Source organism: Symphodus melops, assembly GCF_947650265.1.
Source record: "Symphodus melops genome assembly, chromosome: 12".
In the NCBI taxonomy this organism is placed as follows: Eukaryota; Metazoa; Chordata; class Actinopteri; order Labriformes; family Labridae; genus Symphodus; species Symphodus melops.
In genome coordinates this window covers 11959177-11983627 of record NC_136702.1, presented here as the reverse complement: position 1 = coordinate 11983627, position 24451 = coordinate 11959177, and the positions used below count along the sequence as shown (strand labels likewise).

Sequence of the window (24451 nt, the reverse complement as noted above, 5' to 3'; positions counted from 1 at the left end):
CGAGTCAGGCTGTGCCGTGAGTTCACTCATTTATTTCAGCTTATAAAGGTACTGAAATGAGAGGACTTTGGATTTATCTAACTTTATGCACCGTACAGTAAATGACTTTTAGGCATTAAGTGATAATTACTTTGTTGGTAGACTATTTGACCTTTAAAATGTCTCCTTAATATCTCCCAGTGCCGAAAGATATTCAGTTTACACTGAGAATAAACAAAGAAATTTCTCAAATTTAAGTAACCTGAATTGGCAAATCTTTGCTTTTTTTAAATTAAATAACTGAAAAAGTTTTTGAATAAATGGTGAAAGGAATTGTTGCTGATGAATATTCTTTAAATCCACTTAATGTAGCTGAAACAATGAACATAGTAAAGGTCACTGTTTGAAAATGATTACTTGTCAAAGCTGCCAAAGACGGATTGCGGCCCGTGTAGAATAAGCTTTCTCTGTGATCAGTGAATCTTTCAATCAAATCAAAAATGAGCTTTGAACGTTTCAAAACGTTTCATTCTTTAATCAGTTTGTGTTCCTTAAGGGATTAGGTTTACTATTATAAAGGAACAAGAAAAGCTGCAACCACTATATGTAGATGAAACATACTAGCTACTCTTTTAAAATGACACGTTTCTGTTGATTGTACTGTTTTAGATAAATGTAATGAATAAAATTATCAATAAATTAAAAAGGTTTAACAGATTTCTTTCTTCATTATAAAGATCCGCCCTGGCATAAATAAAGTGTCTCTTTACACTTTATAAACAAAACAATGTTGCAGAAAAGTTTGAACAGAAAGTGAAGTCTTAGTGGGAGCGTTTTACATTTGTAGCATAAAGGTGAGATTCTCACTTGGTTGACGTGGTTAAAGAATGGATTTTAAACAATGAGAATGTAATCGTTAAGGCTCTGGGAAAAACAAAACAGCTCGAGGCAGAAAGAAAATCTCCAGTTATATTAAGAATGCTTCTAATTATTTTCCTCTTGCTTCTTCGTGTAGATCCGAAATGTTGAGACCAACCAGTGTGTGGACAATATGGGAAGAAAGGAGAACGAGAAAGTCGGCTTCTTCAACTGCCATGGCATGGGCGGAAACCAGGTGATTGACGAAAAATATTTTTATTGTTTTTGAAGTGGATACTTAAAAATAAAAACACTCAAAACATGCTTTTAGAATTATTGCATTAAGGTCTGTACAATGTACAGATGTACAACAAGGGCGCACGTTGTCTCGTACTTTGCATTGCCCCCCTTTTCCACTTTCCCCTGCTGGCCTGTACTCGCACTGCTCCAGGACTAACCAGGCCTGAGCAGGGTTTCCTCTTGAAACACATGCATTGCTTTACGTGATCAATAAGTGTGCATAGTTTACAAGACAGATGGACTCGTATTACTTTGTGGCTTACTTTGAGTCATTCCAGACAGACATTAAAGTCTGGGATTTTTCGATGATGGAAGGCCGCCCATGTTGTAAACCTGTGCTTGTGCTCGTGCATGAACTGTAATCTCTATTAAATGAATACAAAACAAAGTAAGACTTAAATAAGTCTTTAGCTCAATTAGGTTGGACACCAAGAGCCTGGTTTACTAAAGGCTTGCGCGTCTTAAAAGGTGCCCAAACTTGCTCTGGTCTGCTCACGGCTCGCAGTGAGGATTGCTTCTTTCTTATGAGCAAAACAACCCATGTTGTCCATTTAGTTTGGCTTAAGGAATATGCAATATGGGCCGTTTCTGCCCTAGCGTGCAAAATACTGGGATTTAGTAAGGAGTTAGGACATACACTGCGATTTCCCAAGTCAGGCAAAAAGTGAGGTGATCGTGATGATGTCTGAATTTAACTCCTTTGAAAGGAACGTGCTAATCCAGGAGCCCGGTGTTACGCACAACGGGTTGCAGTTATTGTAGTTAGGAGGAGACATAGGCACAGTAAAAGAAGGTTTAAAGATCATTTTCCCCACCCACATGTTAACTTGTTTCGAATGAAAGAAAAATAAATGGTGTGACTTTATTTATTTTTATTTCGATTCATTAATAGTTAACAAAGAGAAACACTATGATTAAACAAATACAACATTCCCAGCCTCTGCATTCTAAACAATTTCAACATTGACATTAATATCTTCCTATTTCCCTCCTTTTCAGCAACATTTACATTTTAAACTGGGGATTTACTCTCTCTTGGGTTTGCTTCCCCCCAGCTTGTGCCCCCCGATCCGCTCCTCTCACTATCACGCTCGTCTCCTCCCTCTAAACCCCCCCCCTGCTGCTACTCTGTAGGACGCTTGGATAGGGGAACCTCAGCGCTGCTCGTACCCCTGTCTTTATACCTCTTGCCGGGCCTCTATGTCCAATTAGACACAGCAGTGGTTAGTTGATGCCAGACTGGTTTGAGCTAAAAGACAGATAGATATGCTTATAATGTAACAAATAACCACTCTTTACAACCTCGGTATGTAGACGAGCATCTCTGAAAGCACAACTTGGCGAACATTGAAGCAGATGGGCTACTGCAGCAGAAGACAACACTGCATGCCACTCCTGTCAGCGAGGAACAGCATACTGATTTGCACAAGCTCACCAAAATTGGACAATAGAGGAATGGAAAAATGTTCTCTGGTTTTGATCTGATGCGTTTCAATTTCCACTGCAGAAAGCATGGATCCATTCTTTCGTGAATCAATGATTCAGGCTGGTGGTGTCGGTGTTTCTTGGCACATTTTGGGCCCCTGTGTACCAACTGAGCATCGTTTAGACGCCACATCCTACCTGAGTATTGTTGCTGACCATGTTCATCCCTTGATGACCACAGCGTATCCATCTTCTGTGGCTACTTCCAGCAGTATAGTGTGCCGTGTCACGATGCTCAGATAGTGTCAAACTGGTTTCTTGAACGTGACAATGACTTCATGTACTCTCATGGCCTCTAGAGTAACCAGATCTCAATCCAATAGAGCGCCTTTGTGATGTGGTGGAATGGGAGGTTCGTCTCATGGATGTGCAGCTGACAAATCTGCATCAACTGTGTGACGCTATCACGTCAATATGGACCTCAGTCTTTCAGGAATATTTCCAGCACCTTGTTGAATCAATGCCACAAAGAATTAAAGCAACTGTGAAGACAAAAGGGGGGGGGTCCACCCCGGTACTGGCAAGGTGTGCCTGATAGAGTGGCCAGTGTGTTTATTTCTGTCCAATAATTGTTCCCTCTGTCTTCAGATCAGCTCAAATTCTTCAGTGACAAAGAAAAAAGGGGTTAAAAAGCATTGTTGTTACTAAATGTAATAAATGTTATTGATACATGATACAAATCTTCCTCAAAACCATTGAGGTATAGACCATCAATCAATGTAAAACAAAAATTCAAATGACAGAAAGAAAAGAAGAAGAAAAAAAAAGACCATTGTCAGATTTATCTTTCACTGACTGAGATATTTTGTTCCCAGGTGTTCTCATACACAGCAGACAAAGAAATAAGGACAGATGACCTCTGTCTGGACGTCTCCCGTCTCAACGGACCTGTGGTCATGCTCAAGTGTCACCACATGAAGGGCAATCAGATGTTCGAGTACGATGCTGAGGTAAGAGCCATGTCTCACAAGGCATCTTGTGACAATCCTTACATCCAAGCAGCCGCTCCTGCCTCCTGATGACGTATAATTTAAAAAAAAATGACTTGGACAAAATGCTGATTGATTGTAGCTTGAGGAGATTAAGTTGTAGTGGGGTGAACTTCGTTTTGGGTAGTATTTGTTTGGTGCCACCAGGTGGCGCCGTGTGTCAGTTTTTATCGTTGTATGGCGGCTGAGTTGTTTTTCACAACCAGCAGCTGTTTCCCTCCTCATGTGTTTTTTTTCCCCCTTCATGTAGTATGTTGGCAAGTGGGAATATGATTTTGAGGTAAGCTTTTCAAATCATTGTTCTGAATGTGGCCTCGTAGTTTGAATCCCGTGCACCCAATTTTGTGATACCTTCGAGCTCTGTGAGGACTGTGACGTGTCAGTGATTATTAGACGAGAAGAAGCAAGCTTTGTTTGAAAGTAGAGACTTTTTGTAGTCGATCAAAATAAATGTGAAGATCATGTTAGATCTGCTTATAATGTAACGCACTGTAGTACAACCATGTTTGTTAAACTCAAAGGAGAAATGTGTGGATGCAGCCTTTTGACTGTTTTAAAGGCTGCAGTTGGTGTTGCTTTTAAAAATGTGTTTATCTAAAGTATCAGACATTTAAAATCAAAAAGTGAGTGGCCGAATCTTTCAGGCTTAATGATGGAACAAATATTCAGCTGCACAGCAAAGTCTACAAACCAAATGTCACAGCTAAAAATAATGCTGACTTAATCCTGTAAATCAAAACAACAAAGATAAATGAGCCTGTAAAAGAAATCCTCTTCATGCACTTTCTTATTGCGCTGTACATTAGAGACCTTGCGGCCTGCAAGTCCCGCTCGCACAAGCCATATTGAAATTGTACAACACCAAAATGTACGAGTGAGTCATTGTTTTCATTTCGGTGCTACTACGAATAAATGAACAAAGATGGGATAAATGACCATGCCAAAAAACTGTGTATCAAACAACCGAGCTTTATATGATGATTTCATATTATGTGAGCTGTGTTCACTTTGAGAGAACAGAGAAATATTCTTATTATGCTGTGTTCTCTCAGAACTTTACATTATGGATTATACAAGTCAAAGAGTCCTTTATATTAACTATTGATGGGGTTTTTTTTACTTTTCAAACCACTGGGAGAGGCTAAGAAAAGACTCCTCTGAATAAAGTGATACCCGTCAGTGATTGAGACGTCATATCGCTGACACGGAAAGATGGCAAGGTGAGGAAGCCCGGAGGCTTTCCGTCAAGCGCTGAACAAACCCGAGGAGGAATCCTTTCATTACACTTTGTTCTCTGGGTGCATTCTTAATATGGAAAAAAAGGTTGAATAATTCATAAACGGTCGGTCTCCGTTGTACACAGCATTGGGGCTTCACCGCTACGGGTGGCCGGGGTTATTTATAGAAACAAGTGTGACAGGCAGGGACCCAATCCTCTGCGACTACAGTACCATTAACATTTCATCTGGTCATCAGTTTCACTGTCACATGAATACCTGACTTTTTCACATATCTGCTGAATTCACTCACAAGCATGATGGGTCATTTCACCTGCTCTAGTTATTGGTGTTCATACGGCAACGTCTTGACAGTCACTCATGCAGATACAATAACAAACTGTGAATTCAGTTTAAATGAGCATGAATTCTTTATGTGGGGACCTTTTTAATCAGGAATCAAATTCACAATTTTAAACATCAGGCTCGAGGTGTTCCGGATGATGAAAAAGCAGCTGTGTCATCTGGTGAAATTAATGGGTAGGGAGACGATAAGAAAATAGGCTCACTTAATAAACTGGCTTTGCATCGGCCATAGTGATAAAAGAAATATTCCTCTTCTGTAAATGTATGTTTAAGTATGTCTCTTAAAAAAAAAAAGAAAGTTCTGACAGTTTGAGCAAAGCTTCTTTTTCTTTAACAACCTTACATCTCATATCTCTGATGATTGCCTACGATGAGTTTTTGAAATAATTGACACAACAGCTTTATCACACTTTATTAGGAAGTATAGAAGAAGAATAGATAGAGTCTTAGTTTGAAATAAAAAGAGACGAACAATCAGTACTTTTACAAAAAAAAAATCATCATCTTATGAAGCCGTAACAGTTGGCTTTAGAGAGCAGACCATTTCGTTTAACAAGACTTTCCTTCATTACCATCTGTCCCTCTCACTCCTGGCTCACCGCAGAAGCACACCTTCGTCCACATCATCACCCAATCATGTCTGACCATCAGCCGCCTGGAGGATGGCACCTACGGCCCCACGGTGGAGTACTGTAACAACAGTCCCATACAAAACTGGATCCTCCACAACTACACCCACCTGGAGGTCGCTAGACACCTCTACTACAGTCCCACTGATTATTTTCTCTGAGCTTCCCGATGCTCTGCGGGACTGTGGGGACTGAGGTGAGCACGTTAGTAGAGATTAGAGCAGAAGCTGGTGCTCATTTTAGTAACGTAGTGTGGAGTTTTAGCATTAGCGTTCTTTAAATTTAGAATAGATTAGAATCTCTTTGGGTTCGAAACTGCCTCTTCGGGGAGTTGTTAACCTGTCATGAAACGGACTGAAATGTGGGATTGTAAGGCACTTGTCAGTCGTAAGTGTATTAGCCACAAGTGATTCCAGTCAGCTCGGCCATTTTATTGAGAAAGCAGGTGCTTACACAGAAGCTAGGCTCTACACCTATGCACACAGCACCATTTGAACCACATCACTTAGCTCTTTTTTTTTTTTTTTTTTTTTTTTAGGAGAAATTGACCTAAAACACATTAACTAGGTAAGTTTAACCTAAATTTGCAAAATGTTTCCAGTGCTTTACTTTGCTGCCATCAAGACATTTTGTTTTAGCGCTATTTTGGAGCACATGCATCTTTCTGCACATACAGCGCTCTGGGTCTACAGTGCACCACTCGTGTCTCTGATCATTTTATTGTGAATTTGATATTATGGCATCCAGTTTGAGATCATTTTAAGCAACACATGTTTAAATATTATCCAGATTATACAGCTTCCCTTTACTCTCAAAAACAGACTGTATTTTGTTAAGGTGAACATATCATGCCATGGATTGTGTCACTATGCAGTACCAAAACAGTGCAGGCAGAAAACTCACTTTCATGACAAATTTCCTTGAGGCTTTTCTCGTTTCCAGTATGTGAAGAAGGTCTGTAAAATCTGTAAAACATCGGAGTTCAGTACAGCAGGAAACTCTAGCTGTTGATTGATGCAGACTGCAGGCATATACAATATGTGAGCAGTTTTCTATGCTCTTATTCAGAAAGGTCCTGAGTTACTGTTTATACTAAGACCGATCGTAGTTTATATATACCTGCACCACCAGGTGACTTAGAATCCGTTGTGTCCTCCAGTTTCGACAAATGTTTCCCTCCTGTCTCTCTTTTCAGACAGGTTGAGTCAACATCCTCAAAAGTTTTTTCTTTGTGTACTCCAGTCCATTTAAGTATCCTCTCGTATCCACAGTAATCAACACGTCAGAGTCGCCAAAAATATCACTCATTTTTTTTCTGGTTTGTTGTGTTTGTTGTCTTTTTTTGTTACTTGCAGGCCCAAAAAGCAGGATGTTAAAGCAGGATTCGTTCTTAAAGCAAAGACAAGATAGGTACGGCTTTGTTTATAGGGGAAACGACTCAACTTTAAAGTTCCCCACAGGAGCTTAAATAGAATTTAGTATTTTCCTGTTTTTTCTAAGGATGAATGCAAATCTTATGATGTTGATCTTTCAGATAATAGTCCGAATGTGAATAAAAATAGTTTTATGGTGCATTAAGTAGCTCATTCCGTTGACCTTTCAGTGGGTGGAAACCTATGCAGAGCGGGGCAGAGCCACATTAAGCAATGACGGATGTCTCATCAAGATGGTTCTGTGTCTAAGATGCTATCTGCCAGACCTTTAGCCGTTCTTCACACTAAATTAGATCTCATTTGACATTTGTTTTCCAACATAAATATTTTATTTTAATTCACTGCCAGCATTTCCTGAACGATGCCTGAGCTGGAGGACGTGTTTATTTTCGGCTGATTATCTCCGTGCAGGGCTGATTGAAACAGGCTCGCCATTGTGTACAAGTTCTTTTGAAGTGATCCTTCATTGTGAACCTAGCTTTCATGGCCCTGGCCTCTCAGGCTGCTCTCCTTTTGGCCTGAAGCAGCTGTGTACACTGAGTGCCATGTACATATTGTCGAAGCAATGCATTCCAATTATCAGAGCTTTCCACCACTCTGTCTGCTTATTTACATACTTTTTGTGAAGAATGTTTTTTGGCTCAGCATTTCTGTCACTCAGGTTTGTTATTTTCCTGCTATTCAGTCCTCTCTGTCTGCCTCTCGTTTTTTTCTGTCGCCAACTTTCTTTTTTTTTTTTTTGCTGAGTTATACCCAGTTTGCACCTTGGAGTCTCGTACTATTGTGTCAATTGGGAAAAAAAGCGAAAGAGAAATTTCTCTGTGGCACATCTCAGTTTTTGCGACCAAGCAGGCTAAATTGGACAAGAAACTCCCAGGGCTGCTGGTGTGTTTCAGAGCAGTGACAGTAAAATGACCTGCTGTTAGATGGCCTGATTTGTTGTTCCCTCTCCGAGGTCCTTGTGGCATAGCCAGCTCCAGAGCAGAACATGTACACAGGAGCAGGCGAACCATTAGTGCAAATAAGACTGTTGCCTGACTCCACCAAGAGACAAAAGGAATCCGCTGGTTTTGTATTTCCCACAAAAGACGTCCTCGCCCTCTAGATCTTCCAACAGTGTCAGCACATGATCACATCAAACGGGGAACTCTTTTGCCTTTCAGCAAGTCCAGCACGCTGCTTGGTGACAAAGAGGATAATGCTCATCAGCCTGGCCTCGTGGTTAGAAACCGTCCTCATTTAATTATCCGGTCTCAGCTGTGCACACACTCAGCAACTCGCTCCGGAGACGGCGGTTGGTTTGCTGGGAGGCTTAGATAGGAGTTTTCTCTGCCCCAGAGGAGCTGTGAAATAATTATGAGCAAAGGACAGGACCTCCACATTTCTAGTATTTTCATTAAATGTGGAGCATTTTTTTTCTCCATCTCTGTCATCTCAGCTACTAGAGCAGGTTTGGATCCTTGAATGAAAAGATGAAATAGTATTTTTTCACTACTGCCTCTGTGAGGTTGTTATCATTTATAGATTAGATCTACTTCCAGATAAGAGAAGCTCCATGCATGAATAAGTCTTTGACAAAGGTATTTGTTGATTATGCTGCTGTTTTTTTGTTGTTGTTTTTTTTAACATTGAATATGATCTCTACTTGTCCTTGAAACTAAGGAGGCAGGACTCTTCCTGTGTCTGATTTTTAGAATATTTTTTTCGTATTCTTAAAACATCTCCAGTACAAAGCCACTTTATTGTTCTTACTTGTTTTTTAGGTGTGGAAGGTCGAGCGCCACCTGCTCTCTTTGTTCTTGTTTTGTTTGAACAAATGTGCCTGTAGGGCCGTCTGCAATGTGTACTTCAGAAAAGGTGTGTGTGAAAGTGTGTGTGTGTGTGTACCTCTTTGTATCCAGTCAGGGGATATCAGGCCCTTGTGTTTAATAGCTTAAGATCAAACATGGCCCGAGCGTCTGTGTGTGCTCATTAGGCTGACTATCCTCTGCCAACAGTAAAAGCAGTCTTGTCATGAAAACATGTGCCATAACCACAGGACAAATCATACCTATGTGTGTGTTGTAGTTTGTTTACATTAATTTCTTTGATGTATGCTGTTTATTTTGAAAAAAGAACCCCAATGACAGCAGCGAGCAGACCCGTGAAACTGAGGTTATTACTCATTTGTGATCAATAGAAGTAATCAATGTGTAAATTACAACAGATAAAAGCAGAATGTTTATTCTTAATATATTTTCCCCTAGTTTTTTCATGGCATTGTTTTTCTCATCTGAGTCTCAGCATTTTCCTTATGCACCAACTTCATCTGAGTCTCCTTCTCTGCGTGTCGTCATTACCACCAGAAAAGCAACTCAAGTGAGGATCCAAATTGCGGAAGTGTGTTTCTTCTGAGCGAATGAGCATAAATGGTTAATCAAGGCCATTGAGAGCTCTCTTCTTCTGTGTGTGTGTGTGTGTGTGTGTGTGTGTGTGTGTGTGTGTGTGTGTGTGTGTGTGTGTGTGTGTGTGTGTGTGTGTGTGTGTGTGTGTGTGTGTGTGTGTGTGTGTGTGTGTGTGTGTGTGTGTGTGTGTGTGTGTGTGTGTGTGTGTGTGTGTGTGTGTGTGTGTGTGTGTGTGTGTGTGTGTGTGTGTGTGTGTGTGTGTGTGTGTGTTCGTTCTCTGAATTCTCTGAGGCAGATAGCCACAGATTTCTTCGGTACACTCTCATGCAGTGCTCGGATTAAGCTCATCTCAACAGGTGTGTTGTTTGCCGCCTTGACATTTTAAAGATTTTGTTTTTTGGCCTTTTTGCCTTTAATGATAGAGGGAGGACAGTGGATAGGGTCGGAAATCAGGGAGAGAGAGTGGGGAGAGACATGCGGGAAATGGGCCACAGGCCAGACGCGAACCCGGGCCGCCCGCGCGTGAGGGCTGAGCCTCAATACATGGGGTCGCGCGCACTGCCGCTGCGCCACCGGCCGCCTTGACATTTTAAAAGCCAGTTTTCTGTGTTCTGCTCATTCTGCTCTATGGGAGGAAACCGTCAAAACACGGAACAAATGAGGAGGAGAGGAAAGCGGCCAAATCCAATGGGACACGGGTGGATTCACATCTGAATGGTTCTGATCTTAAAACTACCTAAACAGAAATCTTCCATAATTGATATTAATTTTTGAACAATGGTACATACGTCATCAAGAATATCGATGAAGCTTGAGGATCAAACGAAGCAAAACAAGGATCATAATGTGATTTCAAGAAGCTAAAATCCCGTTGTAGAGTTACTCCCATTACCTTCCCCTTAAGAACAGTGGCCTTGATGCTCACAGTGGATGTAGTGTGGCATAAATTTGTCGTGAGCAGTGAGTCTTTCTTGTGTGGGTTATGAAAAACATTGAGTATTAGCAGTGGACTCAATGAGGGACACGTTTCCAGGAGTTGCTAAGTTACAGTAGTCAACAGTTTAAAGGTTAAAAAATAACTCCTGTTTGTTCTTCGCTGCAATGACAGATTAAGAACCAATTTTATGCTGTCATTCCAGGGCCTGTCAATGGTGCTTCACTAGTTAGTTGTTAGTGAAACGAAAAGATCAGAGCAGTTTCCCGACTATGATTCAAAGACCTCAAACAGGTGAGAGCATCTGCCTGAATGTGAGGGGGACCTAAAGTTTCCACTCGTCTTGTTTCCAGGTGAGACTAAAACCACAACAGAATGAAAGTAAATTATCTTATTATTCACCAGTCACTACAAAAATGGAATGATAATGTTTCTCTTTGTCTTTTTGCTGTGTGAATTAGCAAAGCAGTTGCTTAAGAAGATCATAATTAGAGCCCCACTGTTTAATCAGCCAGCAGATAATATCGGCCGATGTTAGCATATCCAGTGAATAACGGTATCGGCAATTTGATTACAGATATATTCCTAGATTTATTCACCAGTCAAATATCATTTCTTTTCATTCATTTTCATTTTCATTTCATTGTTTAAACTTGCATTCTGTTTCACCGGCAGTGCTATATGGAAAACAACAAGCATTCTCACTCTCCAGAGTGTCGAGGTGTGATACACATATGCGCAGTTAATTTCCATCTTGTCAGCGTCATTTATCTTTTCCACAAGTGTTTGATTACTGAATATGAGGGATCAACACAACACATGTATATCTATATCTATCTCTGCAGATCAAAGATTGATCTAACTAGGGTATCAGCCTATATATTGGTATCAGATTTTTTTTCTCCCCAATATCAGTGTCAGCTCCAAAGACTGGTCGGGCTTTAATAATAAATTGTCAGTGTTGTCTGTACAGCTTTTTTCTGCTGCCCTGTAGCAGCCAAAGCATCAGTTGTTTGAGGGTTAAAATCACAAGATAATAGTTAAATAGTCCTTATCATCTAAGTTTAATTTGTTTTATGCAGTCTTATAAATAGATATAATTTTTAGAGGCTAATAATTCATGGTCCTTGGTTTTTTCACAGGACAAAGGGTTTCTTCCTACCCAAGTCGTCTACCCCCAACCTCTCCCTGACCCTCTCTGTCCAATGTCTGCTGGAATTCTATCGCTGGTTAAACCCACTATGGTCTCGTTGAAAACGTTTTGATTCAAACACGTTTATTAACCATTTCGGTCCCATGACTGTTTCTGGTGTGGACAAGGGTAGAGATGGGACCGATCCGATCACACTGAAGTGGCCACAAAGACGTTCAGACGAGACGGAACAGCTCCTCCTTTGTGATCAAAGGCACACTTTCTTCAACAAAAGATTTAATTTGAAAACCGTACAGTTGAAGCTACTTCCTGTTTGTATGTGAATCCAGCACACATTTTAGATAGATTTATTTGGACTACGTTTAATTTTTATGCATTTTTATTTATTACTATTTTTTGTTCTGTGAATAAGGAATGTCTGGTTTACTTTAGCTTTGTGTAGCCTCACACATTAACCCTACGACAAGGATAACACTCTTAGCTATGATAAGAGAAATATCTAAATCAGTACGAGTATTGTTCATCTCCAGAAAAAGGCACCGATAAAGACTAGCGTGGTAGTTATACAAATAGAAACTTTTTCACTTGAGAGCATTTCATTTGATTGTCCAACAATGTCTGAAGTGCCAGTGAACACAGCTGTAAACAAAAGCAGTAGGTGCTGGTTTCAGTCTTTCAGAGGTAGAGAAATGGATTTTTAGCTCTCTTTTTATTCTCCGAGAAACCTTTTTTTATAAAGGAGCGATGACAACAGTCTTCACACAAACAGGAGCCTCGATTCTCGCAGCAGCCTCAGTGCATGTTGTGTTGTACAAGGGTCAAGACTCTAACTTTTCCACAACAAGAGAGTCCTGCTCTCTTGATGTTCCTATTGTTTTGTTTTTTTCTTGCTTCTGCTGCAGTTACCAAATGCAACAAACCCGGGCCATTTACCGTGTTGAGAGGTATTTTTGTGAAATGTGGGAAATCAATAGTTGAAGTAGAAGTTGATGCGTGTGTCTGTGAAGGTTTCATCTTAGTCATCCAGGTGGGTTCAAGTTTCTCGGAAAAAGAGCTGAAGCACTGTCAATTAGGCAGGCTGATGGAAAGTAGAACTCTTCACACTACATATCTCAAAAGAAACACTAGGAAGGAATTAATTTCCAAAAACAAAAGGGTTATCTATCTTTTAACGTTTATTTCTTTGTCATTTTCTTCTTCCCTCTCCCTGCAGCGTCTCACCCTGCTGCACGTGAACAGCAACCAGTGTTTGGACATGCCATCTGAAGAGGACAAGATGGTCCCCACCCTGAGAGACTGCAACGACAGCCGCTCTCAGCAGTGGTTGCTCCGTAACATGACTCTGAGCATCTGATCTCCCACCTCTCTGCTCCCCCCACACCACTCTGTCCTCATCCTAACCAGTCCTGGCTCTCCAAACCCTGAACAGGTGGCTCTTAACCACGCACATCATCCGCCTCGTCCTGTAACAGCCAATGCAGAGATCCAGGCAGCAGTGGCTTAACTTCCATGATGGAGGCGTCTCCATTTACAGGTTTGCGAGAGGCTGCACCTGCTCGTCATGTGGCACGGTGAGCCGTGGCTTTTGGGACATCGTGTCAAAGCAGGGAGAACTATCTGCAAGGTCTATGCATGGAGAACATGAAAATCAAAGCACTCGCACGGTGTCAGCCAGCTGCTAGCCATGCATCCACCATGCTGCTCAGACTGCTGCTCAGCTGACGCAGTTTAACAGAAGAGCATCACTGAAAAGGCATGTTTCTGAGATGGTCTGTAAATTACCTCCTTGTGCCGTGTACATGCAGTGCATCATTGTATCCACTGTACACGATACAATCTAAAAGCAGGACTGTTGTATTAAAGCTGCTGCTTCTTTTCTTTCCATATCAGTGTCTGATGTCATTCAACAGGAAAGTGATCTAGAGGCTGACCAAATAAAATGATAGTTTATGCAGGCTGATGTTTCCATTTAAAGTCAAACTGAAATTGAATTAATTTAATTCTTATTCATTTTAACGCAAAAACTGTTAATTATGATACTACAGCTGTTGTGTGTTTTTCCTCAACTTGAAACCTCTCTAGCCAAATCATCACATTGTATTCCACACTGTAGTTAAATTTGCCCTTTATCCCGCATTAGCTGTCCTTTTTTGTATGGGTCTAGGTTTGCTGTTTTTGACTGCCAAAAATCAGAGCATTGAAAAGTCCTTAGACCTGAGCACTCTATCATCCCTGTAGTCCACCAGGGACATTGTGCGGATGAAGACCTTATACTCGTATACAAGGTTGCTGTAGCCTCTTGGTTTCAAGAGTGAAGCCAATGTGGAAGTGCCTTAAACCTGCATTATTTCTACATGTCAACAGGAGGCAGAAAAAAAATCAAATCAACAATTAAGCAGGTTCTTAAGGGTTACTGAAAAGTTTGCTGCCACAGTTATTGACTTATTTTCTGTTAGCCAGGGTAAAAAAGTGGCAATCCAAACGATGGCCAAAATGTCCCTCCAAAAAATATTTCAATAACCAGTGATGTGCTTTTGGTACCACTTTCTTCACATTTGCAGCCATTTGCAACAAAAACACTTGCATGTCTCAGCTACTGTTATTTACCCCATACCCTTAAAGGTCAAGGTGTTTTTTTGTTTGTTTTTTAGATATAATGCCAGATCACAACAGAAGTCATTTAGGATACCTTTCCTATAGAACAGGTAAATACCTAGTTCTTTATTAAACAAACTAAATAGCCTTATGTTATTTACGATGGCATGTCATTTCTATACATGGCCGCACGTAAACAATTGTTTACATTTGTCCTCTCTCCCCCACCCCAAAGCTGTAAACCTAGGGAAACACTGTGGTCCATATGTAAGACAGTGCAAATGGCTGTTTATGGCCAGTACAAAGAATTCACATCACATGTAAACATAATCAATAAAAGCATGTATTGTTTTTGGTAATTAGAGAGGATTTAAAAAAAAAAAAAAACTAGCTTAACATTTCAGTTTGACTTTAAGGAGAAAAAATAAACGCTCTTTGTTAGCATTGTTGCATACATACAGTATAGTTCAGTTTCAAATGTTTAAAAATGTTTATTCATCAGTGCTCACTGGTAAAATAAAGTTTTCTCGAAACCTTTACATTACATCCAACATATTTTCCCTTACATGTTTTGTTCATTATTGCCTGACATGTTAGCAGATAGTGAAACATTATTGATAAGCCAATATCAGCCTATTTAGTGGTTGGGCTCTAGCTGTTCGGTTACATTTCTACATATGTTTGGGAGGGTAAATGTTTAGATCGCAAGGCAAGAGTGCAGCTATAACATCCTCCCTTTTATGATGTAAATCCATGAGAGTCAACAAAACCGAATGTATGTTACAGATGAAAACATGAGGCAGCTCTAGGATATGTCGTATTTATTACTGATTGTGGAAGAAATGAACGTTGTGGCTGTTGGAGATAGAACAATATATTAAATGAATGTAAAGAGTGTTTCCAAAATGACCATAACCTGATCTAGTGTAACTCTGTTATCAAGGCAAGCTGTGAGCTACATAACTTAAAACACCTTTGTCAGTTACTGAAGCGTTCAGGTTTCTGATTTTGAGATGTGTGCAATCCTTCTAACACGTTGAGAAATCATATCTTGAGCTGCATAGTTACTTGTGCCTTTAGAAAGTTTTTTGTATGCCGTTGTTGATTTTTAGATTTGTTTATTTTGTTCATGAAATTGGTTAGTGCTTATTTTCATCTGTTTGTTTTAAGTATAAAAAACATATAAAACATAACATATTCAATGAAATAATTGACATATCTCACGACTATACAAACATCGTTTTATCCTTGATCCAACATTTGGTTATTCCCTTTGGTATATCAGTACTCACCAGTCATTCATGTAGGCATGGCAGGTTTCACAACATTGCTGACCAGGATCAGCCAACAGTGTGTTATTGTACACAATGTTGTTATATCAGCGCTGTTGTTGTTGTTGTTGTACATACAGAACCAGTTATTTTTTTAAGATTCTGTAAAACTTGAACACTGCTTGTAGAGAAAAAAAATTGAATGGTAAAAATATCACAAGGTATTGCAGTGGTTTATTTTGAAATGTGTTAATAAAAACTAGTGCTTACCTCGGGTTTTTTGAAATTGCGGTGTATTTCGGAAATCATCATCGGCCCCATGAAACCAATTTACAGACTACCTAAAGAACCTTAGGCGAGCATACACAAGGGAGCAACTAATGGTGAAATACTATCAATGCTGCTTGAATACTGAATCCTTGCCAAGAGCTTGCTTGACATTCAGACAGAAATTCAATCACCTCTTTCTTATTATGTACACACATTTGTTTTTGATTATCTTAAAGTGCATGGCGTTTAAATAGGAATGTAATGTTTCAATGTACTGTTTGCAAAGTGATGTTTCCTGTTTGTACATTTTGCCTTTTTTTGTAGGAAAACTGAACATAGATTTAGCATTCATTTCAGTGTAAAGCAACTGATGTACATGTGAACACTAGCACATCACACCAATGCATCAGTGGTTTAATAAAACCTTGTTCTTGAAGCTTTTAAGACCCCTGTACATCTCATTACCAGGCCTCAGTGTGTGGGCTCTAAAGGCGGCGAATGACAGTCGCTCCTTTATGGTGACCAAAGGACATACTGTATATGTAAAACATAGTGCCATAAGGTAAACGTTGTATTAGGTGTTTTCTGCTTTTTTTTTGTCCCGTCTCCTTAGGCCCCTGGATCGTCTACTGATGATGGTAAATCTGGCACAACACGATGAAGAAAAGAAGGTAGTTCATTACTAACACATGAATGGTGAACATTATAGCCCTAAACTAATTCTATCATATTAATTTGTCAATATTTTTGATCAAGCCATTAATACTTTCTTCTGTAAAATGTCAAAACAATATGTAATACAGCAATTTAAATAGCTGCAGCAGGTGATATTTTTACTTTGGCTGTTCATTTATCAAAGTTACAGACTAATGTCTCTTGATTGAATAATTGATCAACCAAAAAGTTTGACATTTTGGAAAATGTCAAAGTATTTACAGGAAGATTTCCCAACCTGTATCACTATGATGAATTTAAAGCTTCAACGCCCAGCTCATTAGCTTAAAGGTGCTATTAAAAGCTCCAAGACAGGGGTGGGGGTTTAGCTCAGTGGGTGGAGTGGGCATCATGTGTGCAGCTGCTCCTTATTGAACTGGTCACAGGGTTGACATCCTGGTGCTGTATGGTGTATGTGACCCCCAACGCTTTCTCTCTTATTTTTTTGTTCACCAAAAGCTGCTCTATCTCATCAAGTCAAAAAAAAAAAATAGGTGACAACATATTTTCTTTAAGAAAAAATAAAATAATGCACAGCTGTTAAGCTAAGATGAAAATAAAGATTTGAATATGTTAGCCAGGTCATGTTAAAAGGCATAAAAAACTATCATCTTTAACTAAAGTCATTTAATTTAATCTTTAAAAAAATGGCAGTGTGTATAAAACGCATTCTACTTAATCCCATTCTTCCCTTATGCAAAGCCAAAACAATGTATTATGTTTTTTCTACTGCTTGGGGTTTTTTTTAAGTCACCTTGTTCATGTTGGTTTTCTTAGAGAAGGAAGAGACTCGGGGTCAAATTGAACAAACCGGGAGGTTTAATAAAGCAAGGAAACAATGCAGATACTGAGGGTTTATCTCAGCTGAGAGGTCCAGCTCGCTGACTCACAGGTCAACTACCAAACCCAGAGGATAGACCATGAATGTCAGAAGTCACAGGATTATATAGTTACCAGTTAGGTGCCAGAGAATGTTTGTGTGCTGTGTCAGCAGAAGTTTTAGCAGAGGTGGCGTGTTGATCGTGTGTCAGTTCCTGAGATGTTGCAAAATGAGAATAACCAGTACATGGTCAACTCAGTACTTCAGAATTAGAGCATTAAAGGAGAGGTACTTGGTCTAAGAATACAGCTTTAACAGTACAGTAATTTGATAAATGGTTATATATTACATTACAACTGAATATCTTAGCTAAAAAACTAGAAACAGCTAGCTTGCTTGTGATGAGAGCTTAAAAGAAATCCAGTGTAAATTCTACCTCTCTTCCGTAATGAATCAGTAGCCTATTTCTATCTTCATATAAAACGTGACGAATAAAAGCATGCTAGCTGCCAAACTTCAATTCTTTATGCTATGTTTGGTTAACAAACTGGTTCTTGTACAACAATGACGAAAACTCTGAAAGTCTGTATGCTAAATATATGATAAAGCTACAAAACCACTTATAAATTGTACAAAATGAAACAATGCCTGCATAGTTCCCTCAAGCTACCCATTTAACTGTCTAATAATTTTAGCTATACATTAGCCATTAAGTAAAAATTATGTCACCTTTTTATTTTGATTTTATTTGAATATTTTACAAACAACATAAAAACATGCAGTCACGCCGTGTACATTCTACAGGACTCAGGGAAGAGTATTCCCTTTTTTTAATGACTTGTATTCATATTGCATGTTCTTTATATTGTAAGTTCCCTAACTCTTTATAAATATTAGTTTACATCTGAGAGGTTGCAGAAGTATTAGTTGTTGCTGTGGAACTGAGAATACGTCAGCGCCTCACCACACTCTCAGTAGGGAGCCTTGCTGTGGTTTCAGACAGTCTCACACCTATTGTAAGCACAAGCCAGACTGGTTAACTGGGCCTGGGAGGATAAGATAGTGGGTCTGTGGCCGGGCCAGAGGAGTCCATTAACGTGTGAGATGCTTTAAAATAAAAGCCCTAATGGAGGCCTTATCTGAGGCTTGCTGTGGCTTTAGGAGCTTGTACATGATCAGAGCTTCTCCGCATGTAGGCTGCACAGTGCCTGCTTTTGTTTAAGCCCAGGAAACATAGAACTGCGGCTATGTATTAAACCTTTTAAGACATACTGTGCATCCTCAGTGCCCAGGGATCTTATTACATGCTGTATAATTCTCTTATTTTTTTCAGTTAAGCCCTTAAGTTAGTCAAGTGTTTCAATTGTTTTTCTTCAAAATGTTCATAGGGTCTTGAGAAGCCAGAGGTAAAATGAGAGTCACATAGTTTCTTCTCTTGTTTGGAAATTGAAAGTTTTATTTTTAAATATTTTTTTCAGCCTCAGTCTGTCACTGTGGCTACACAAGGCTATAATAACAAAAAGTTCAACTAAGATTCATACTAATACCTATTATGACCCACAAAAGCTAAAGAGCTCATAAAGAACCAGATTGAATGTTTCTATATAGTGCTTCATAATTGCCTCTTGCAGTATATTGCCACCAATAAAAAAAATGCTTTTGTATACATATTCAGCTGTAAAGATTCACAATGAGTTTAATGTTAATGAACAGCAAGAATACTTTTTTTAAATATGGAATATTACTTAGACACATACAGGATAACGTCAGCAGTCACGTAAGAGGCATCCACGAGGGTTTCAGAGACTGAGGCAGTTTCTTCACAGAAGCTTTAAGTAGGGATGGGGACGATTACTTGAGTCCTCATTGACGCCATTATTTAAATAACATTTCAATATTCCAAGCATCTGTGCATGCTTTATATTAGGCTACAGTAGTTCAGCTCAGCTAGCGTTATAAGAACCATGTCAGTCATGAATTAAAATGACTGCTTAGATAGTTAAGCACATACACTTAAAGCACAAGGGGAAACCAGCAGAGACTGTCAATGGGGAGTATTACAATTATTGGCGAATCGCTATTCCTGTTAGCACACATAATTGTGATGATGACAGGGTAGACAAGGTCAGCCTGCTCATTACACAAATGGTGACTATCGATATGCCCCCCCTAAGTTTTGTGAAACTCACAAGGGTTAGTAATTAGTTATAGCTATATACTCTGTGCGGCACATCAGTTTCCTAATCTTTATTAACAGTTTGTTGAATTGCATCTTCCAATTTAAATAAAGTAAAAGCAATACTTCCAGGAGTTGGTCACGTTTCTCGAACCAGAGTCCAAGAAACTGTCATGGCGAACAACAACTACAAGAATGGAAAAGATTTATGAGGAAATTGAGCAGAATGAGGGCTGATTTGTAAGCTCTCACCAGATTCACGTTACCATCATTTGTTGTTTCATTCAGAACTGAAGACCACTGTTCAGACAGCCAGTAGCTACTGACAAGTGGCCCAAAGCAGAAGACAGTAGCCGACCACCTCAAAGAAGCTGCTGGGGAGTGGAGTGTGTTGGAAAAAGGTACATTAAACAAACATACGTAGTTCGTGAGTATTTGATAACATGGAGAAACAAAGCTATGCAAAATTGTGTTCAGCCTCATTTATTTTTGTTAGTTTAAAAAGAGATTTGAAGCACAAATACCACAACGTTAGTCTACCCATAATACGTCCGGGACCTGTTAATGCAGGACTTGCAGCCGTGTAGCAATACAAGATGATGAATTGAATCTGTGCTGACTAATTTTTGTTTGGTTAATGCCAGCTATTTAGCGGCAGCAGTGGAATTTGGTTTCCAGTATAATATGTAAATGTACATAAAAGATAATTGACTATACAGAGTTATGTCAGGAGGTTAAGATTTTTCTTCAATCTCAGCGATGGGAAATCACACAGTCTTGTTTTTCTAACCCCGCTGTTTTAAGGCTCACAATTGTAGCTTTTTTCCGCTGATGCTCTTATCTAGGGCAGCTTTCAAGGACACATGAGCAGGAATTGAACCTCTTACCTCCTTGTTATAGGATTGTCTTGCTAACCTATTTCCATTAGACCATCATAACAAGTAGCTCTCAATACTTTCCGTGCCTCGACTTTTAAATACAAGGCTATACATCAGGTTCTGTCCTATTTTTCCCAAAGTGTTTGGTGTGCCTGATTGTATGCTTGTTCTCCTGTCTGCCCCTGTTCAATATATGGGGATCCATCAACTAAGTGAATCCAATAATGGGTAGCAGTGTGGGGAAGGAGGGGGGTTATCAACTCTGTGGATGTGCCTTTTCTTCTCGCAGGGGACCAGAGGAAAAATCCTGCTCTTAATTGTTAAGGGAACCTGAAGTTTCAGAGCGCCTGCATTGAAAAGCAGCTTTAATTAGACATGGTTCGAGGCTGGTTTCTCAGCAGGAGTCAGATCTACTGCCACAGGAGGCGCACACATACACACACACACACACACACACACACAGAATAATGCACAGTACCAGTTTTGAAATGTTCATATCCTGCTGGCCTATAGGGGTTCAACTTAGACATTTCTGTTGTATGCTTGCAATCTCTTGAGTAATTTTTATTGATTTACAGGGAGGAAGTGGCTCTAACAAGCTTCTCCTATGTGATAATCTCCTTTTACCGACGAAAGCAGTGATTAGGAGGAGGGGCCCTGCTGCTTTCAGCTGTAATTGTGGAGTAATCAATCATCAATCTCCAGGAGCTGCTCTGCAAAACACTCCTGCTCAGATGCTATTTTTGACCACAGTGACAAATAATAAGATCTGGAGGATAGAAAAAACAAAAGACTGCTCCTGAAAACATTTGCTTTTGCTTTCTAAGTGTACCTAAGATAATACCTTATCATCTGACATGCATAGACAGTATGTGGCTATAAGAGGCATCTTCGTCATTATTAGACTCTTTTTGCCTCCACTGAGGGTTCAGTCTGAGGTTGAACACTGCAGCTTCTTTAACAATCGCTCACGAACAGCTGTAATGTTCTTTGATTACCACAAGATGCTGACAACCTCATATGTCCCTCAGAGGCTCCAGATTCTGACCCAATTGCTGCACCCCCCATGGAGTCACTGGTTTTAGAGATGCTGCTCTACTCAGCCACCACATGGTTTCACATGACATGCCAAGCATGAAGGCAAAGGCTGTTAGTGCATCCAGCATCCAGCCAGCATGCCTCCGATCACGTTAAAAGCTTTGCAGGATGAGAAAATCTGCGTGCATGTCTCTCATAAGAAGAGGATTGTTTGTTCAAAATGTGAAAATCAATACTGTTGCAGTGAATTATGGTTTGAGACATTTTTTTTTGTATGTGAGGACGTTGTAAAATTGTGAAAGGGGGAACAAATCCATCAAAGCCAACATCAAAGCTTAGACGGTTTTCCCTGCTCGGCTCCTGATTGTAGAGATTATGAAGGGAAGATGGAGAATTAGAGAAGATTGTCTGAAGTGATTGGCTGATCTTCTTGCAGAATGACCTCAAGTGCTATCCTGACTCATTCAGAGAGCAGGACGAATGCATCTCATGTCCTACATCGGGCTGATTAGATTAATAAATCAATCCTCATCCTCACCAGCCCATCGGGTTCCTGCTGGGTCTATTTTTATGAATAGGGTTACTGAAGATATGAAAAGTATTTCTGATTATTGACTAATGGAAGTTTGACATGCACTGTTGCAAGATGTAAAAACAAATTCAAGGTGCTGCTCAATGATGGTGATTGAAATGGATGTTGATTGAATGAATGGAGGGGGAAAAAGCAGATGTTTGCCTATCTTTTTACTTTGTACAGACAATGAAGAGCAGACATTTCGGCTGTTTTCAGACAGAACCTCATCTACATATATTCTAATTTTTTTCACAGTGTTACACATCAGCTGCCTCCTGGAGTTTGACAAGAACAAGCCTGGACCTTCACCTCTCTCTTGTATTAAGCTGTCAGAGACAAAACCTTTGTGGTGAGCAGACTGAAAGGAGAATTTCTGCAGGGTAAGTGATGTTTGAATGATGCTTCAAAAAACACTTTATTTATGCAGATACCCTTATGGCTGAAAAACATAGATGTGGTTTGAACCCACATGCTACATCACTGTTTGTGGAATGATCACAAGGATATTATTATTTGAATGATTAAAAATATCCCTGAAAGGCAAAGAAAAAAATAGATGATTGCAAATTTGAATTCAACACAGTTTGGAGCTAAAACGTCACCAGGAAAGTTACAGTTTGACCACCATAATTGTTCGCGTAGCATTTTAACTTGAAACAGTGTTCCAGGAACTACATTTTCTTCTGATGACTGTTTTTGTATAGAGAAAAAAATCAGTAAGTTTCTCCAACTTTTATTGTATCTACCAATACTCCATAGTACACCTTTAAACTCTTGAAAATGTTTGTTTTGCATTGACTGGTGCGTGAATATTTAAGACGTAGAAAATGACTTTAATATGACGTTTTGGGCACTTTATAACCCAGGAACACTAGACAGTAATATTTAATTGTCTTTTCTGAAAGCATACATACACAGCAGACACTTTGACAAGAGCTATGGAAAACTTTTGAGTAAAACAGCAACAGCAATTAAAACATCTCTGTCTCGTGGTGCTGGCTGGCTGACTTGCTGTTGACCAGTCCAAACTAATAGCCTCATTTTTTGCTCTGCAAATATGTGAATAGGCTTCTCCTCCTAATGAGGGCCAGGATGCATGGTGGATGACCTGTGTCCCCTCTGCACTCATTATAAAAGCACTTGCAGAAGCTGTTACTAATGTTCACCTGGCAATTATGACGGCCCGGTGACTGATAGGGGAAATCTTATGCCGTCCTTTCTCCCCTCAAGAGGGCTGAATCCCAGAGCTGCGCAGACAACACTTGGAGGCACATCATTGCTGCACTGAGCTGCCACGCAGTCGTTCATTTGGAAACAGTTATGTCAGGCCTTAGTGCTGTTTTTAGAACCTTCACTTGTACAGTAAGACACACTGACTGGGCTCAGACTGAACATGAGATATTGTGCCATAAAACACAGCGAGGTCCAGGATGAGAGGAGAGGTGATTTCACCTTGAAGCACAACAAATTGATCCCAGTGAGCTTGCCAAAGGATCAGATTAAACAAACTCAACACAGCTCCAGAAGTCTTTTGTGCTATATTTGGGATCATATAAAATCAACAGAATATACCACCTGAATTCTCATGAGGGTATAAAAAAAGATTTGTTACATATTCACAAGATATTTCATTTTATGGTAGTCACATTTCAGAAGTGAGCATGCATTAAACAGTGGCTTATATCTTGCTCTTGGTGGCGTTAAAATTGCCAAAGTTGAACAGCTCTAGACCTGCTTTGATCTTGTCACAACATATCTCCTGGCGAGCTTGTGAATTGAAAGGCAGCAGACATCTCTGATTTCACGATGTAGTGATAATTGTAGGAGAAATATTGCAGGAGCAACGACCTGATTTAGTTAACATCCTGATATTGAGTGGACAAGTAAAGAGAAAGTGGGGAGGGTAGCAGTGGCAACGGTGGGGGGGGGGAGGTATATATGTGAGAGAGCTGGTGGTATGTTGTTTATCCGTCCTTATGTGTGTTTGGGAGACATGCAGCGTGTAAAAGCTTGGGTAACCATAGTGTGGGTGTATTCCTCTGTGGCCCTGATCTCTGTAATATGAGTGAATTCTGGGTAGTGTATCCCCCCTCCCCATATCTCATCCAGCTTGTTGTGAGTGTCAGTCAGCAGCTTTCCTGCAGAACTTGTTACTCTGTTAAGATCTCCTCTGTGCAGCATTCACAGGATAAAGCGGGTGCAGTCACCCATGGGATGGATGTGCGGTCATTGGTGGCTGCTAGTGCACTCCCAGAGGTAAAGTCAGCAAACAGACAGCATTTGTAAATGCCCATCTAAAATAAAATGTAGAATACATAATGTGTCAAACTAATTGTTTGAAAAGATGATGTTTTATGGGAAGTAGATATGAAGGTGTGAAATGTTGTA

The 24451-nt window shown here is 39.9% G+C and overlaps 1 protein-coding gene across 3 annotated transcripts in view; it reads left to right on the top strand.

Annotated features, from left to right (window-relative positions):
* Positions 1 to 13901, top strand: part of galnt13 (polypeptide N-acetylgalactosaminyltransferase 13) — a 36427-nt gene extending 22526 nt beyond the window's left edge. For 2 of the 3 annotated variants that reach the window (XM_079357137.1, XM_079357136.1), the window contains exons 10-12: positions 995 to 1093; positions 3438 to 3572; positions 12941 to 13901. In XM_079357137.1, coding sequence (XP_079213263.1) covers positions 995 to 1093; positions 3438 to 3572; positions 12941 to 13081 — 375 coding nt within the window. In that variant the 3' untranslated portion in view covers positions 13082 to 13901. Of the gene's footprint in view, positions 1 to 994; positions 1094 to 3437; positions 3573 to 3861; positions 3892 to 5798; positions 6020 to 12940 lie in introns of all 3 variants that reach the window. The other variant, XM_079357138.1, reaches the window with a different exon arrangement.
* Positions 13902 to 24451: the final 10550 nt, after the last annotated feature.